This window comes from Hippocampus comes, unplaced genomic scaffold (genome assembly GCF_001891065.2).
Source record: "Hippocampus comes isolate QL1 unplaced genomic scaffold, H_comes_QL1_v1.1 scaffold130, whole genome shotgun sequence".
NCBI classification, from domain to species: domain Eukaryota; kingdom Metazoa; phylum Chordata; class Actinopteri; order Syngnathiformes; family Syngnathidae; genus Hippocampus; species Hippocampus comes.
The window spans coordinates 2,343,557-2,363,090 of NW_017842057.1; the positions used below are offsets into that span (position 1 = coordinate 2,343,557).

At 43.4% G+C, this 19,534-nt stretch overlaps 1 protein-coding gene across 1 annotated transcript in view; it reads right to left on the reverse strand.

Moving 5' to 3' along the window:
• Nucleotides 1–502: 502 nt before the first annotated feature.
• The window catches only part of arid3c (AT rich interactive domain 3C (BRIGHT-like)), a 69,579-nt gene continuing 50,547 nt past the window's right edge, over nt 503–19,534 (reverse strand). Inside the window, exon 6 of the mRNA XM_019860880.1 lies at nt 503–812. Within this exon, the coding sequence (XP_019716439.1) occupies nt 775–812 (38 nt within the window). The 3' untranslated portion in view covers nt 503–774. The remainder of the gene's footprint in view (nt 813–19,534) is intronic.

Consider the following 19,534-nt stretch of genomic DNA (forward strand, 5'->3'; position numbering starts at 1 on the left):
GGAAAACCCACGCAGGCACAGGGAGAACATGCAAACTCCATACAGGAAGGCCAGGGCTTTCATCAAACCCTGCACCTCTGCACTGTGAGGCCGACACGCCAACCAGTCGACCATCAGGCCGCCTAGAGATATATAGATATAGATTTATCTATACAGTATATGCCTTACTCAAACCAATACTATTTGTATAAGTAAAGGGAACCTCAGCACTGCAACTGCATGAAAGTATGTATTTGGTTTGTGTCATGTAATGTACATCTATAAAAAGGAAATAAATCCAGATACGCATTAATGAGGGAACATAGTGAGAGCTATGAAGAGACAGTGTGTCCATGAGCAGATGTTTCCACATCCTACTACTAACTAAATAACTAATTGCTGACGCAACAACTCTCATTACTTGAAAATGACGTATCGTCACTGTGTGTAAAGATTATCTTTCAGTGCAAAATTATTCAAACTCAGAAATAACTGAATGAAACTATTTACCTAATTGGTCGTCACTGTGTGTAAAGATTATCTTGCAGTGCAAAATTATTCAATCCTCAGAAATAACTGAATGAAACTATTTACCTAATTGTGACAGTCTGTTATTGTTGCACGTACAGATCATCTCGAAAGAGTGGGAAGAATAGAAGAGGGAACAACAGGAAACTTAAGGCAAGGACACAGAATTCCTGTGCTTATAAACTGCGGAAGCAAATGAAGAAGAGGAAGAGCAAGACGGCTGGAACTTTTGCTGAGTTGTACATTGGCTTTGTCTTCCATGATGTCCTATGATCCCTGGTATGAATGCCTAGCAAATAGGACCCCTAGAAAGCAAACAAAATTAAAATCAGCATTTGATTTGTCATAATCTTTTTTTAGAGACAATAACAGGAATTATTGTTTCTGAAGAGATCATCTTAAAAGATAAAAATAATATTTAATTGGATTTAGTTTGTCTGTGGGAAATTACATTCTTTGGGCTGCCAGATAGCATCATACAATTTGAAGACAGCCAAATTAAAATCATAACAACAAACAAAAATAAATGTGAAAGCAAATTTTAAAAAACACAACAAATAACGGAACAGAGCAATTAAAAAAAAACAAAACACTACAGCAACAAATGAATCGCAGCAACAAATAACTGAACACAACAGCATTACAAAAACACGACAATTTACTCCCGTGTTTAGTAATTTTATGTTGCAGTTTTTGATATGCTGTTGTGTTTAGTTATTTGTTGTTGTGATTAAGACCATGTAGTTACTAGTTTTCAGACCTTAAATGTTTCTCTATGGAAAATTGTTTGACCCCAATCTAGTGTGGTGTGTCATAGTGTCATTCAGGGCCAGACGGCAAATAATGTTGAATCTTTTAAAAGGACAGTAGCCATAGTACAGTGAATTATATCAGACTATTGGGGAATTTCCAGTCTGACAGATCTACCTTATCACCTTGTCCACCTCCACCAAATGCCTTGCCCCCTCAGTTAACACTCTTACAGCTGGCAATGAATCTATCTATACCAAATTCAACATTTTATGATAATTGTTCCTTATATTGTATCCATAGTGTGTGGAAAGTTTTAATCAGCAGTTTTGAATTGACTCAGTCATCGACTCTCCCTTTTGAAGAAAATGATTGTTTCCTACGACACCACAAATTTAAGGAAAAATAGTAAAGGGCATTTTATCGTTCCCATCCCAGGCTGATCGCTGCCAGTTGCGTAAATATGATATTATTTACAGTCCTCTCCAAAAGTAAATGTCAAGTAAAAAATCTTCGCTAACTTCATGTCACAAAACTGCAATCAGCTGTCACCAAATAGATGTATTCATCTCTACTTGTGCCACTTCAACCTCTAAAAATATCAGAGCAATTATTTCAGATTTTATGGATGAAGAGTTGTCTACATCAAGTGACAAAAACTTCTTTAGTGAGCAGCTCTATTAAGAAGAAAATGCTTATTGGCCAAAAAAATCTGAAGTACTGGGGAACGTTCTGATGTGTTCAGAGATTGAAGTGACCATGAACAGTTTTTGAACAGTAAGCCATCTTAAGCTTTTCTACAATTACACATTCAGGACTTTCCCTGACACAGTCTCACTATGTTAAGTGAAGGGGGGACATATTTAAGTTGGAGTCAGCAACTGAAGAGCCATTTGAACCTGTTTCAAAAAAGAAACAATGGGAGCCACAAATCTTTTTGACATCTAAGATGACGATTGATTTTCTTTTTTTTTCTTTCTGTTTCTGCTGCAGAAAGCACCTTGAGCCGGTAGGCCAATGTGAGGCATATGTCAGTGTGTCGGCTACGTTCGGAACAGCCGTTGTATTAGCCATAAAATTGGAAAATTGGATTTGTAAAATTGGGTTAGAATAACATCACACAATTAGAGGCAATCATTCCGTATTAATTCTGTGGTTTCTTACTTAATGATGTATTTTAAAGGTGCAAGTGAACTAGGCATATTCACAATTTGTTTCACTCTGCCGCATCCAATGTAGCTGCGGCATGGACGGACTCATGTATATGTATGAACAACATACATATGTACTGTAAATGTTGTCTATGGTAATACTTGCCAGTGGCGTTAAGGGCGCATTCAAGACTACTGACTAGGGAGCGGCAGTGCTGTGTGAATAAAGTACAGTAGCATCAGAAATATAGAGCAAACTATGTACTCTCTGTCTAGTACTAATACCAATCTTCTTCTTCTCCTTTCGGCACGTCCCTATTCAGGGGTCGCCACAGCGAGTCAGTAATTTCCATCCGCCCCTGTAAACCGTCCTACCAACTCGCATGGTCGTCTTGGCAAAAGTTTTACGCCGGATGCCATTCCTGACGCAACCCTCCCCATTTCTCCGGGCTTGGGACCGGCACTGGGGAACAGTGCACCCCCACGGGAGGGCACTGCCCCCCAGCGGCTGGGTTCTAGTACTAATACCAATGACCGGGCCAATTACACCCCGACCTCTCACTGTTTATTTATTGTGACACCCGTAAGGATCAGGTCTTGGGATGGGTCTGGGCTGAATCTTTTACATTCCACATTTTTCATTTTTTCGTCAAGGAAGTCTGGGGTGACAGAGAAGTATGTTAGAGCAGTGCAGGTAGAAGAGATAAAGACGGTGGAGGATTTTAAGTACTTGGGGTCAACTGTCCAGAGCAATGGAGAATGTGGAAAAGAGGTGAAGAAGTGTGTACAGGCAGGCTGGAACGGGTGAAGAAAAGTGTCAGGTGTGATGTGTGATAGAAGAATTTCAGCTAAGATGAAAGGAAAGGTGTATAAAACTGCGGTGAGACCAGACATGCTGTCTGGACTGGAGACAGTGCCGCTGAACAAAAGACAGGAGGCAGAGCTGGAGGTAGCATAGATGAAGATGTTGAGGTTCTCTTTGGGGATGACCAGCTTGGATAGAATCAGGAATGAGTACGTCAGAGGGACAATTCATGTCAGAGGTTTTGGAGAGAAAATCAGAGAGGCCAGACTGAGATGGTTTGGACATGTCCAGAGGTGAGAGAGTGAATATATTGGGAGAAGGATGCTGAGTTTTGAACTGCCAATCAGGAGGCTGAGAGGAAGACCAAAGAGGAGGTTTATGGATGTAGTGATAGAGGACATGAAGGTAGCTGGTGTGAGAGAAGAAGATGCACAAAAAAGGGTTAGATGGAGGTAACTGATTCACTGTGGCGACCCCTGAAGCAAAAAGCCGGAAGGAAAAGAAGATTTTTCATTTTTTAATTTGTAAAAATATTTCAATTAATTTTCCGATCAGGTCATTATGCACAACTCTGTGTTGGTCAAGCCCACGAAATCCTAGTAAAATACATTGATGTTTGTGGTTATACCATTAGAAAACTTCAAGTGGTATAAATGCTTGCAAGCCATTGTAGAGAATTGCAGTGGCGTCACAATACACAATATCTTCACATAGTACATGTCAACACAGTACAAAGCATGTTTTCTCTTTATTTCTCAGACTTTATTATTTCTCTTGTGCATTCTAGGATTTTGGATGAAATTTGCCTCTGTACATCACGGTTCTGCATTTTCACCACTACACTTCTATATTGGGGACAATTACCATAAAAGAGTGTCTGCCTGCCTGCTGTAGCACTCTGAACTGGATGAATTCAATCTATGGCTGTTGAACATTGGCTTCCCAAGAGTGAGCTCATTTATGAAGTGACAACCATCAAGCATATAGTACGTTATCTTTTTAAGAGCAGAGAGGCGATAATTACACCAAGTTGTCTTGGTCAGACCCGCAAGCACGCACACACACACACACACACACACACACACACACACACACACACACACACACACACACACACACACATACGTAGATGCACGATAACACACACGTGGATGAACAATAACACACACACACACACACACACACATGCAAGCACACAAACGCACAAAACACACACTTTGACAATAAGTCCCATCGACCTTGAATCCACAGGCAGAGTTTTGAGATATTTAACCTTTTTAATTCTATTGGACTGCCACTTCATTACGCTTGGATTTTATTGCAAAGACATCAAATTGTGCTGAGAACTAAGCAGGGTGCTGCTATAACTTATTGAATTTCCTGCCTGCAATTACATCAGCAAACGGCCCCTCTATTTACCTGTGTAGACAACTCCATTTATTTCTATTGACATGTTGATGCTGCTAATGCCATTGGTAGACAGGTTCAATGCAGTCTCTTGTCTATCATCTGTCAAGAGAGGAGGCAGAGGAAAACTCAATATGAGCATTTAGAAAGAGCACAGAAGAAGCAAGAGGAGCACTGTAGCATAGGTAATGCAAAGAGTGACAGTAGGGGGAGAACTTTAGTAATGACTTCTGGAGGGAAACAATGGTAATGAAAATTTACTGACATTTGAAAAGCTCTTTTCTTCAACATTAGAAATATTTTTTTAATGGCATAATAAAAACATGCATCCATCCATTCATTTTCTAATCCGCTTACCATCAAGAGGGTCGCGGGCATGCTGGAGTCCTTGCTAGCTATCTTCGGGCAGTAGTCAGGGTACAGCCTGAACTGTTTGCCAACCAATCGCTGGGCACACATAGACAACCATTCACGCTCACACTCTCACCTAGGGACAATTTAGAGTGTTCCTTTAACCTGCCATGCATGTTTTTGGAATGTGGGAGGAGAAAACTCACGCAGGCACGGAGAGAACATGCAAACTCCACACAGGAAGGCCGGAGCCGGGCTCGAACCCACGACCTCTGCACTGTGAGGTCGGGCACAGGAACACTGCCTCCCCACCTCTCGTTCTCTCTCTCTCTCTCGCGCTAACTAGTTGACCGACGTGCTAACCAGTCGACCACCGGCACGGTGGTCGACTGGTTGCCGCCCATAGTAAAAGCAATTCTTTAAAATTTTGATTTTAGGAAATGAGCTTTTCATTCATGTCAGATAAAGATGCAACCTATCTGAAGCCAATAACAACACACATTTGGAAGACCTTGAATAATTTGGTTCATCTGAGAAAACAGTTGTCCTCAGAAAACTACTTCATGTGCAGATATGATTTTTTACGAATATTGTAGCAGGTCATGGATTAAGAGTTGTGGGCGGCCTTCGATAGGTAGTTCTTCGCAGCTTTTTTTTTGTTGTTGTTATTTACATTTTTGTATTCGAAAGTGGCAAAATATTTTCATTCACTCTTTACCTTTGTCACGTCGCTCTTGTTTGCACGTGCAAATACTTTTACTGGAAGTGTTTTGAACATGTCTGCCATATTTTTAGGAGTTTTTATGATTGTCATACAATCATCAGCAATTTCCATTTCTGTCACAAATGTCTTGTATGTCATGAGAACAGCTATCGGCATACCAACACACCTTCTATTTCTCACCAAACTGCATTGTAATTCATTGAGCAGAGGCAGAGTAAAAGGTTTAAGATGGCGATCTTAATTGTAATCTTGCATGCATTGGAGTTCCATTCCATGCTTTTCATTACATAAATGCAATGTTTTACATTTAATTCTGGCCCCCATGACACTGCTGTAAATACCTTGTCCCATTCGCTAAATTGTTTATGTGGTATTTAGACTTTGAAAGGGAGACAATGAAAAGGATAGAGCAACTACAAACTCATCCCAATTGACCATATCTGGGTGCTCAAACTCAAGAGGGGAATGATATTCCATCTCTGTAGATCTGATTTCAAGTTCAATCAGCCAAACTTAAGATCAAACAATTCAGTATTTCGGCAATGAAACACCAAGGTACTTAACCAATTCCACCTCCGATTTCCATTTGTACACCTCCTAACCGTGGAGTGTAGATCATAGGTAAACCCAACTCAACTGTATTTATAGTTCACTTTTAAACAACCACCACTGTATACAGTGTTGTACATGGAGCATAATTAATACAAACAACAACAAACAATAAAACAAATGTATAAGACAGGAGTGGCCAACCAGTCAGAGACTAAGAGCCAATTTTTTTACTGTGTTACTGCAAAGAGCCACACACGCACACATACGCACACGCACACACTCGCACACACATACTGTTTTTTGCCCAAAGATCGACTTTTGGATCGACCAACCTCCCACGATCGACCCGATCCCGCACGTGCAAGCATATGAACACACACACACACACACACACACTCTCTCTTGGCAGTCCATCGTAGTCGAAGATGACGTAGCTTCCTTCTGCTGTGGTGTGTTGGTCAGTGGTCATCTTTGCTGTCGCAGATGCCACTGTAGATGACTATGAAGCCCGATTCTGGAACCACATATCCTGCCACAGTTAGGACATGTGAGGCCTGGATCGGGAGGCTGAGGTGGAGCTGGAACAGCGTGTACAGGTTGGTGTCTCTGCTGGCGCCGCAGCACCCTTTGCTGGGTGCGGTTCTCCTCCAGGCATGTGACCCCTTTGTGGCATAAGGAACGCCAGAGTGGCCGAGATTGCGGTTGATGTATTGGGCACCCCTGCCTTAAAAACAGAGGTAATTCGCTTACCAGCTTAGCACGTAGCACTTAGCGCCTTTGTCCGCGCATGAGCAGTGATTCAGTCATCTGATTGGTTGCCCTCTCTGTCAATCAAGTAACGGGACTGGTGATAGACTGACATAGTACGTTCTATGTATTAAGCACCATTGTTTGAATGGCAGCGCCATCGCCGAGGCGTTTTCGACAATTGTCGTGTGAAAGCCCGGGAGCCGCATTGAACCAGCCAAAGAGCCGCATGCGGCTCGCAAGCCGCGGCTTGGCCGCCCTTGTTATAAGACATTAGAAAGCACAAAAACGGTAATACTAAAAATCAAGTCTCATGCTGATTCAAACGCCAAAGAATAAAAATGAGTTTTAAGATGAGTTTTAGGGATGGGCAGTGAGGGGACTTGCCAAACGTTCAATGGAAGGTCAGCAATGGAAAAGGCTCGATCCAGTCTGAGCCGACGCTTAGTTCTTGGTACCGCTAATAATGTCTGGTCCGCATACCTGAGGGCTCTGGCAGCTGCGTTGGGGCGGAGGAGCTCAGAGGGGTAAGGTGGGGCGAGGCCATTTAAGGATTTGAAAGCAAATAATCGCACTCTAAAATGTCTTGGGAGCCAGTGAAGGGATGCCAGAGTAGGAGTTATGTGCTCCCTCTTACAAATACCAATCAAAAGCCGAGCAGCAGCATTCTGGACCAACTGAAAACACTAAATGGAGGATTGGCTTATTTGAAAGGAAAGTGCATGACAGCAATCCAGCTGAGATGTGATGAAGGCATGAATGACTGTTTCAGAGTGTTCTTGAGAAAGGAGAGGCTTGACTTCAGCCAGCTGACTAAGATGAGCGAAGCTGTATTTAACAACGGCACAAATTTGCCGGTCCAATTTAAAATCACTGTCAAGTTTAAGACCCAAGTTCGAGACTGTTGGCTGAAGAGAAGGAGCTAGGGGGCCCAGGTCCGCAGGATGGGATGTACAAATTCCACTGGATTCAAAGTCCATCACTTCTGTCTTCTTTTCATTGAAATTCAAGACATTTAGTGCCATTCGGGTCTTGATATCCTCCAGACAGGTTTAAAGTGGCCTCAATGGGACAGCATCTTTTTTGCTCAGCGGGACATAGATCTGACCGTCATCCGCATAGCAGTGGAGGGAAATGCCATGTTTGATTGAGATGGAACACAAGGGGAACAGATACAGAGAGAACAGCAGAGGCCCCAGAATTGAGCCCTGTGGAACACCACACGACGTGACTCAGAGTAGCCAAGGCTAACACAAAAGGTTCTGACAGCTAAATAGAATCTAAACCACTCATGTGTACTTCCGCCAATGCCCACCAGGTGCTGCAAATGAGCTAAAAGAGTCATGTGATCCACTGTATCAAATGCTGCAGTCATATTAATTTTTATTATTTTTAAATAAAAATTAAAAAATGGTGCACATAGTCTGCAGTGTCGTTTGCCAGAGGATGTCATCAAAAACTCATATGAGTGCTGACTCTGTGCTATGCATCATCTTGAAACCGGACTGGACGAACTCCAAGACTGTATGTCCATCCAAGAATGATTTTAACTGCATGTGTACCACTTTTCCCAGAATTTTTTAAATGAAAGGCAGCTTGGAAATGGGTCTAAGATTTGACAGTACATCTTGATCAAGGCCAGAGTTCTTGAGCCAGGGTTGCACCACAGCATATTTAAACTGTTGGGGAACCACACCAGAAGACAGAATGCTGTTGATAATGGCCAAGACCGATGAACCAATACTCGGGAGAACCTCCTTAAAGAAATACAGAGGAACAGAGTGACAAGGGGCGCCAGATGGCTATGTCTGGCAAACCGCATCCTCTAAAAACGTCAAGGACACAGCTTCAAAAGAATTGAACACAGCTGAACACGGAACATGGCATGGGGGTGAAATGTGGTACTGTATTTGAAACAAGAGTCCTTGCTGTAGAAACCTTATCAATGAAAAAGTGAAGGAATCTGTTGCACATTTCGGGTGAAGAGTCTGAGCAAATAGGCTGAGGGGGTACAGAATCAATAGTTTTAAATAGTACACGTTGGTTTTGACGATTAGCCTGAATTAGGTTTGATAAATGTTCTATTTTGGCTTCTTTGACTGTGATCTGGTAGTTACGTCAGCAGTCTTTCCAGGGTCTAGGTTTTGACAGCACCGTTTTTAAAGGAGCCACGGAATCCAGGAAGGCAGGGCAGGATGAGTTAAACCAAGAGGTGAAGAGTTCCTCTGTTTGAAGAGGACATGCAAAGGTGTGAAGAGGCTGTGCGATATGGGTAAAATTTAAGATCTTGATATTTTGCCAGATATTTCAATAACGAAACGCTAACGATATTAGTATGGGTTCAGTGAAAACACAAACTATGAATCCAAAGGGATGCGGATAGTGTGGTGGTTGTTGTTTTTTTGGAAATTACTTAGCATCAACATTAACAAAGTCAGCAATCAATTAAAATAATCAAATTCACATTGTACTGCAACTGTCCTTTAATGATAACAATTTTATGCGACAACATAAGTGTTTATTGTGTTTGTGTGCATGTGTGTTACCAACATCAACGTGTCTGTTCTTATGTGCAACTTGGTCCATGCATGACCGTAACAACAATAAACTGTTCAGAATATGGATGGATAAGTTGTGTGGCTTGGGGAAAAAAAAAAAAGTTAACCACCCACCCCCGCACATGACCATGATTGTGTTTGCATTGATGCATTACTTGGCAATGTGATGTGTGAACTGTCATGATTCAGTTTGGGACCAACAGGTGGCACTGTAGGGCTCCCCCTGCAGCTGCACACCTGTTGGTCGTTAGGTAATTAGTTCTATAAAAGGACTCCCGCCTGAACACTCATTGTCGGGTCATTGTTTGTTGCTGTTTGTTTGTTGCTGTTCCTTTGCTGCTGTCATGTTATGTTTTATCTTCAGTCATGTGTTTTGTTTGATACTTTGGACTTTGTTTGTTTTGGATTCAGTTTTCTGAGTTTTAATTAGTGATGTGCCCAACTGTGCCGAGGCTCCGATGCGTGTGCCGAGTAAACCGGAAAAAAATCTTCGAGGCGTGCTTCGAGGCACGTGTCGATTACACATGTGGCCACGCCCGAAGCCTCGGAACACGCGTTGCTATGTCCGAAGCCTCGCAAGACAGGATTCCTACGTCACCGCCAACAGATAGTTTCGCGAGTGATTCAAAATAAACGGCGCACCGGGACGACAATGAGCTGAAAGGTGACACTGACTAGGGGTAAGATCGGGCCGCCCGAGCCCGAGCCCGACGCGACCCGACTTCGGACTTCTCTATCGCTGACTTTTTTTTTATTTTGTTCGTTACGAGGCCGTGAATAGTTTTGGCCACGAGAGACGGTGGTTCGCAAAAAAACATAAGTGGCCTCATCACAACACGTACTGTACTAAACTCTTGCAATGACAATTCAAAGAACTCCTCATGTCTCTATGATCCAGCCGTCATTGTTCTTCTTTGTCTCGCTGCTTCTCTTTCTTCAAGCTCGATTTTTAAGGACTAACTGCTGCTGTGGTGAATGGCCCAATTTTCAACCCGTCAAAATGACGGACGGCCTTAAATTTTTCCTACAACTCTTAAAAAAAATCCGTCAATGATGGAAAACTGTCGGTTAATGTACCCTCTGCAGAAACAGAAATACATGTTTAAAAGATGTAACTAATTATACAGACTTGTTTAACTTCGATTTCGTGACAAAAGATAGGCTTTAATTTGTTTTCACAAATCACCCCTCCTCCTCCCGAGTCATCACAAATTTAATAGGAAATGTCAGGTTTGCTTCGGGCTCAGGCCTGCAAATCAAGTTAATTGGTCGGGCTCGGGCCGGGTCGGGCTGGATTTTTTTGGCCCGATCTTACCTCGACATCAAATCCATGGTATCATTTTAATCAGTGTCTGTCATGACATTTATTTTCCACATGATGGCGCAATAGTACAAATAAAGCCTCATGATGCTTCGGCCCAGGAAAGAACCAGTTGGATGGAAAGCCTCATTGCTTCATGAGGCTTAATTTTCCCATCGCTAGTTTTAAGACAATCTTTCAAGTACACCCTGCTCCTCCCTCCTGCCTGCTTTTTGGGGTCCACCACCACCTTGCAACGTGACAGAATGACCTGACCACCTGGACCCCGCAGGTACGAAGGACTGGTCCCTATTCCACCATGTGCCTGGCGGAGCACGTCTGCGGCCGACACCCTTTTCCCCTTCAGGCAGTGCTGGTGATGCGGCTGTCTCCTGTTCCCCCTTCAGGCAGCGCGGATGATGCAGCTGTCCCATGTTCCCCCTTCAGGCAGCGCTGGTGATGCAGCTGTCCCATGTTTTTGTCTCGTCAAGCCGCGTCTACGGTGGCCGAGCCCCGTCTGCGTCCACGTTGAGGCGAGGCTCGTCACGTGTCTGTTTGAACTGAGTCACATTCACGTCCACGACGAGTCGTGCCACGTCCACGCCCACGTCAGGCCAAGCCCCTGTTCACGTCCGGCTGTCCCATTACCCCCGCTACGTCGAACTCCGTCCACGTCAGGCCACGCCCAGCCAAAGGCTTGCCGTCGCTTCTTGTTCCTGTTCTCCGGCGAGGCAAAGGTCGTCGTAGCTTTTGTTCCCGTTCCCCAGTGAGGCAAGCCTTTGGACAACTTTGGGACGTCTGGGATCCGTCCCCTGAGGGAGGGGTACTGTCATGATTCGGTTTGGGACCAACAGGTGGCACTCTAGGGCTCCCCCTGCAGCTGCACACCTGTTGGTCGTTAGGTAATTAGTTCAATAAAAGGACTCCCACCCGAACACTCATTGTTGGGTCATTGTTTGTTGCTGTTTGTTTGTTGCTGTTCCTTTGCTGCTGTCATGTTTGTTCTGGTAGTGTTTTGGTTGTTGAAAGTTTTTGTTTCAGTCATGGTTTTTGTTTGTAACTTTGGACTTTGTTTGTTTAGGATTTAATTTTCTGTGTTTTATCAATACACTTCTTCAAATACACCCTGCTCCTCTCTTGCCTGCTTTTTGGGGTCCACCACCACCATGCAAACGTGATATGAACTCCCAGAGATATGAACTTTGCCTGGACCACGTTTTGAGGGTCTACATACACTACATTGTATGACTTTTTATGAATCCACAAAAAGAAAATGGCAGTCCACGAAGATGCATGTGGCAACCGAAATAGGATAGCGTCTCTCCAGTGCATTCAATTGAATGGATCAGCGAGGCTGGGGTTGCTAGTCCATTTAACAAAAAACCTCTGCCATTTTGTCCAGAGGAAAATAATGATTGCAGCGACATTTACCGATTGAGAAACTGAAGAATATGTACACTGGTACATGAACTTTCGAAATTAATTGATTCTGGAATAAATTTCTTAACTAGAATATCTTGTAAGTAGAGACGCGTTTTCCACATAAATGCCCTAATCCGTTCCAAGCCCCCCCCCCCCAAAAAAATTCTGACATGTTTTATAAAGCATAAAAATGCATCAAAATATGTAACAAATACATGTTAGAATTTGATTATTGCACAATATATGAGAGTTGTGCATAATGTAAAAAACAAAGAATAAAAAATAAATATGAAAAAAAAAACCTTTTCTTTTTTTTGCCCTTTTTAGTTCACGTTTTCTCTCAGAACTGGTTTTTGCCTGGCGTTTTGGAAAGAATTGATCCAAGGACATTTGCTCTTGTTGGCTTTTAACAATTTTTGATAATGTCCAAGGCAAACATCTGTATAGTGAGCGATCGCCGGACTGGTGAACACTTTTTCTGTGTGATCCACATTCACGTAAAACTATCGGAACACCTTGTGGGCGAATTTTCAATGTCTCGCTGCATCGACAGCTATATACCTATCTACACACATAGACACATACGGTAGAAGTCCCTCTTAGCCAATGGCATGCCAGGAAGATGCTTGGCAATAGCCAATGGCAGAGCAGCTATAAGGCGGAGAAAAAAAAAATTGTGTGTTTCCGGTAACGCGACCGACCGAGAATATCTACGGTAAAGTTGTTTTTTTTTTCAAACAACCATCGACATTTTTGTGTAGAGGGTTTACATCTGTGCAAACTCTCGCGATATTCACGTTGAGCGCGTGCATCGTTTGCCCTGTCATCTGTCAACAACATTGAATCATGGCGGCGGCCGCGATCTCCGACGACAATTTAAACCGCGTTTTCTGTGTTGCAGTCGCATGCTCGCACCGTAATGTTAAGAAAATGGCATCCATTGATGTATCGAAAAAATTCAGCGAACTATTTGATGAACACCACGGGCCGAGTATAAACCACCTTAAAATAGCACAGTGTCAATGTGCCAATGGTGAATTCTATGACATTGATGATAGGGATATGTCAGTGTTTCAAGTTTTAAATACTTTACCTGACCTAAGATCGATTCGATTTAGATGCATAGAAAAACCACAAGAAACAGTGGCAAAAACAGAAAGTGTTGACGTATTCGATGTCATGATGAAAGCAGCACATTCAGAAAAGGAGAAAAACAAAGAATTTCAGAAGAAAACTCCAAGGTAGGTGGGTCTACAATGTGTAACTAGACTTAAAGTTATACTATTAAATTAAAACAATGTTTTATGTTTTATGGTTATTTTGTTTACATTTTTGATGAAAAAAAATTAAAAAGATTTAAAAAAAAAAACAAAAAAACTGTGTCCTACCTACCGACCCTATGCTTAAATTTCATGTTACCTGAAACACACTATCTTTTTTGTTTGGCCTAAGTATGTTGCATTTAGGAATCTTGGAGTTGTGACTAACAGCCCATACTGAATTTTTACCTTTCATATTTTTAAATTTCTTTCGTAAGAAGAGGCAATATTTTCCTGTATAGGCGTTTCGTAACTTGAAAATTTCGTATGAAGAGACATTCGTAAGTAGAGGAACCACTGTATGTTAAAACCTTTATTCTGAAATGGTTCATGTCAACCATGTCAACACTATTTATGAGCAATCCAAATGAGACAGGCTCAAAAAATACTGTCTGAACAGTCTCACATTCTTTACCCAGAGTACCAGCTTCTTCCTTCTGGCAGGAGATTTGGAGTTCCTTTGAGCAGGATGAACTGTTCCGATCATTTTTTTATCTATTATGATCATGAATGCAAATATGTAGGGTAGTGTACTGAATTTGTTTATTTATTCCAGGACTGGTGTTTTTAATCACCCTTGACGTGGGTGTAACCTGTTTCTTGTGTGGTGTGTGTCACCTGGTGTGTATTTGATGCTGCCAACTGAAAACAACAGAACTAGCTGAGTGTCCATGACACATTTCCCTTTGGGGATAATATCCATCCATTCATCTATTTTCTACTGCTTATCCGCGGTCGGGTCGGAGGTGCAATAGCTTTAGCAAGGAAGCCCAGACTTCCCTTTCCCCAGCCACTTGTTCCAGCTCTTCCATGGGTATCCCGAGGCATTCCCAGGCCAGCTGGGAGACATAGCCTCTCCAGCGTTTCCTGGGTCGTCCCCGGGGCCTCCTGCCAGTGAGACATGCCCGTAACGCCTCACCAAGGTGGCGTCCTAGAGGGACCTAATCAGATGCCTGAGCCACCTCATCTGGCTCCTCTCGACATGAAGGAAGAGTGGCTCGACTCTGAGTCCCTCCTGGATGACTGAGCTTCTCACCTTATCTCTAAGGGAGAGCCCAGACACCCTGCATAGGAAACTCATTTTGGCTGCTTGTATCCGGGATCTCATTCTTTTGGTCACGACCCATAGCTCGTGACCGAAAGATCGACCGGTAAATTCTCCACCAGGACATATTCGAGATGCTCCTATGGAGCCACTCCTTAGTTGCTTTGGCTGTGCGTTTCAGGTTGTTGTCATGCGGGAACACCCAGCCGCTACCCATCTTCATTGCTCTTACTGAGGGAAGGAGGTTGTTGGCACCATCCGTCCTCCCCTCAACACGGTGCAGTAGTCCTTTTCTCTTTGCAGAAAAGCATCCCCAAAGAATGATGTTTCTATGTCCATGCTTCACAGTTGGGATGATGTTCTTGGGGTTTTCTCATCCTTCCTCTTCCTCCAAACACGGTGAATGGAATTTGGACTAAAAAGTCCCACTTTTGTCTCATCAGACCACATGACCTTCTCCCATTCCTCCTCTGGATCATTGGCAAACTTCAGACGGCCCTTGACATGGGTTGGCTTGGGCAGGAGGACCTTGGGTGCACTGCAGGATTTTAATCCATGACGGCGGAGTGTGTTACTGATGGTTTTCTTTGACACTGTGGTCCCAGCTCTATGCAGGTCATTCACCAGGTCCTGCCCCGTAGTTCTGGGCTCAGTCCTCCCCGTCCTCGGGATCATTGAGGCCCCACGAGGAGATCTTGCATGGCGCTGCATACCGAGGGAGATTGATCGTCATCTTGAAAGTCTTCCATTTTCTGATAATTGCACCAACAGTTGTTGCCTTCACACCAAGCTGCTTGCCTATTGTCCTGTAGTCCATCCCAGCCTTTTGCAGGTCTACACGTTTATCCCTGATATCCTTGCATCTCTCTCTGGTCTTGGAGATGTTGGAGTTTGTTTGATTGTGTGCGGACAGGTGTCTTTTACACAGTTATAAGAGTTCAAAGAGATGAAGTTAATACCGGTAATGCATGGAGAACAGGAGGGCTTCTTAAAGAAGAACTTACAGGTCTGTGGGAGCCTAAATTCTGAATGCCTGATTGGGGATCAAATACTTATTTCCTGCAATAAAATGCAAATTAATTATTTAAAAATCATGGACTGTGATTTTCTGGATTTTTGTGTTAGATTCTGTTCCTCATAGTTGAAGAGTATCTTTGATACAAATTACAGACCTCTACCTGCTTTGGAAGTGGGGACATTAAAAAATCTGCAGTGTTTCAAATACTTGTCCTCCCCATTGTATTTCCAGCTCAGTTAAGTGAGAAAAGCAGGCGGGCCGTAACACACACGGCAACTCTCAGCAAGCACGGCTCAATAGTCCCAGCTCCTAGGAGCGACATCATCTGGTAGTGTCGCGGGGACAACAACTTTAGCAGGGAAGCTCAGACTTCCCTCTCCCAAGCCTCTTGTTCCAGAGCCTGGGGTCTCTGGGGCAGGCTTTTTTTGTTCGATCTCTGCAGTTGAGGACATTGATGTGGTTAAAATGCAACTCGGTGTCGAGGTGGATAAGATTTCCTCAGGCTCTTGATGCCGTGGAGCAGTCCTGGTTGACACACCTCTGCAACATTGCATGGACATCGGGGACAGTGCCTCTAGACTGCCAGACAGGGGTGGTTCTCCTTTTTAAGAAGTAGACCAGAGGGTCTGATCCAACTTCAATGGGGTCAAACTACTGAGCCTTCCTGATAAGATCTATTTGGAGGCGCTGGAGAAGAGGGTCCATCAAAGTTGAATCTCAGATTCAAGAAGAGCAGTGTGGTTTTTGTCCTTGCCGTGGAACAGTGGACCAGCTCAACACCCTCTGCAGGGTGCTCCAGGCGAGGTATATGGTAGTTCGCCAAACCAGTCAAGATGTGCCTTGTGGATTTGAAGGAAATATTTGACCGTGTACACCAAGGGATTTTGTCAGGGTTTTCTGGAAATATGGGGTACCGGACATAGTATGGGCTGTTCGATCTCTGTATGACCGGTGTCAGAGTTTGGTCCGCATTGCTGGCAGTATGTCTTGTGGCTGATTCTGTTCAAAACCTTTACGGAGAGAATTTGTAGGTACAGTCAAGGCATTGAGCGAATCATATTTGGTAACCACAGTATGACACCTCTTGGTTTTGCAGATGATGTGGTTCTGTTGGCCTCATCAATCTGCCATAGTCAACTCTCGCTGGAGCGGTTCACAGCTGAGTGTAAAGTGGTTGTGATGAGAATCAGCACCTCCAATTCTGAGACCATGCTACTCAGTCAGAAAAAGGTGGAGTGCCTTCTCCAGGTCGTAGATGAGACCCTGACTCAAGTGGAGGAGTTCAAGTATCTTCGAGCTTTTTCATGAGTGGGAGACGGATTGAGCGGAAGATCTACAGGCAGATTGCTGTAGTGTCTGCAGTGATGCAGACTTTGTATCAGTCTGTTGTGGTAAAGAAGGAGCTGAGCCGAAAGGCAAAATTCCCGATTTACTGGTCAATCTACGTTGCTACCTTCACCCATGGTCACGAGCTGTGGATCGTGACCAAAAGAATATGACCCAGATAGAAGCGGCTGCATGAATTTCTTCCGCAGGGTGTTTGGGCTCTCCCTTAGAAATGAGGTGAGGAGCTTCTCAAAGTTGAGCCGCTGCTCCTTCATATTAAGAGGAGCGAGATGAAATTGGTGTGGGCATCTTGTGAGGATGCGACCCAGATGCCTCCCTGGAGAAGTGTTCCGGGCATGCCTCACTGAGAGGAGGCCAAGGACAGGCTCGAGAGACGACTCTCCCAGCTCACTTTGGAATGCCTCGGGATCACCCATGAGGAGATGAACAAAATGGGAAGGGAGAGGGAAGTCTGGGCTCCTCATGAATGTGTCGACTCAAAACTTCACTGCGCCTACAATAGTTCAACGATACACAAAATATTACCCTGTTTTAATGGTCATTTGTGGTTCTATTTTCTCTCTCTCTCTCTCTCTCTCTCTCTCTCTGTATATATATTAGTGGGGTCAGTTTAGCGCGTTTGTTTCGACATTAATTTAAATAAATTTTAACGTGATTACATTTTTTATCGCGAGATTAAAGCGGCAACACATCATTGCGGATGTTCCGTTGCTCTATAAATAAACCGGAAACAAAACAACAAGCGCGCTGCAAAGGTCCACACCCATGTCTGTTTTGCCAGCCATGGCAGCGCGAGACACCGAAAACGGATACTTAAACAGTTTATGAATGGAAAGTTTACTTTTAAAAAGTTGCCAGATGGTTCCACTGACAAGACCAAAGTTACCTGTATGTTTTGAAGTCGTCAGCTGATGTGTCATCATAGCAAGTCAAGTCTGAAATACCACTGAATGGCCAAGCACACAGCTGATGTGAGTACCCCGCCCCCTCGTCTAAGACAGACAGCTACGGATAATTTGCTGAAGCCATAGCTAAATGTATGGCTACTTCATGCAAGCCTGTCAACATTATCCACAGCTAGACTCAAGCTGAAATAATTCGTATTGCATCAAACGACTCCACTACGGATTGCCAGTGAGCGCCTCCATCACAAGCTATGTACAGAAATTGGACGTAGCGGGAGAAGACACTGTTTCGGGAGAGAAATAAGAGACTCGGTTGATGAGCCTCTGGTGAATAAAGAGCAGGTAGCCTGTTGAGTACGATGTATGCCACTGACACGATTGTTACTTGTTTGGAACTATTTTGTGTGGAAGGTTACCGTTTTCCGTGTCCATATAAATAAAGGGGGTGAAGCTTCTCTGTGTTCGTCTGACAGTGACGGGCGCTGAGGCACGTCGAGAATTCAGCGGTGCAGTGGTAGCGACCATATTGAAAATAAAATGTCTCCAGTGTTGTGCCTTGAACCAAGTGTAGTCATCCGAAATGATGTCGACACAATACCATAGAGAGACTTCCGCGCAAGAAGGACTAACAGAATCAACATAGCCTGACTGCTGTGTTCAAAGCAAACTTGAGAAAAACCAAGTATGCAACCATGGCTTAAATCCACTATAGGCTGAGTACTAGTTTACCTTACCTGTGCACTTTATAATTTTTTATTGCTCTGTTTTGATTCCCTAAAAAGACCTGTTAAAGCTGTTGTGTGACAAAATATTTTTTTCACTGTTGTTGATGGACAGTAATATTGTGTGAGAGATTATGTGTGAATAACTGCTCCAAGCGAAAAATGTTCATGTAAAATTGAAAATCGAAATTGTTGTTTCAATAAATATTTGCATTTTCCACACAGAAAACTGATCTATGATTCCATGTTGATGAGAGCATTAAAACGGGAAAAAATAGGACAAAAAAAATGAAAGGAAATTTAGAAACGATAAAAAATGTGAGTAATCACTATTAATTAGGAGCTAATTGTGAGTTAATTATGACAGTTGCATTTTTAATCATGATTAAATATTTTAATCGTTTGACAGCACTAACATATATATATATATATCTATATATATATAGATATGGAAACTGAAAGGTACTGGAAAGGCATATGGGAGAAGGAGGTTGCACATAACAGAGGAGCACAGCACATAACAGAGGAGCACAGCAACCTCCCTGAACAGAATCCAGTTATCATAACAGTGTCAGACATACAGGAAAGAGTCTCATACATGAAAAATTGGACAGCACCAGGCCCAGACATGGTCCACACCTACTGGGTAAAGAAACTCACAGCAATCCATGAGCGCCTAGCAGCACATTTGCTTAGGGATGGGACTCACCCAGGATGGCTAACCGAAGGGCGAACGAACCTGATCATGAAGGATCCCTCAAAGGCTCCAGTCCCATCCAACTATCGGCCAATAACCTGTCCCTCCACAATATGGAAGCTCATGTCAGGCATCATTGTGGCTAAGATAAGTGGACACATGGATCAATACATGAGCGAAGCACAGAAGGGCATTGGTAGAGATACC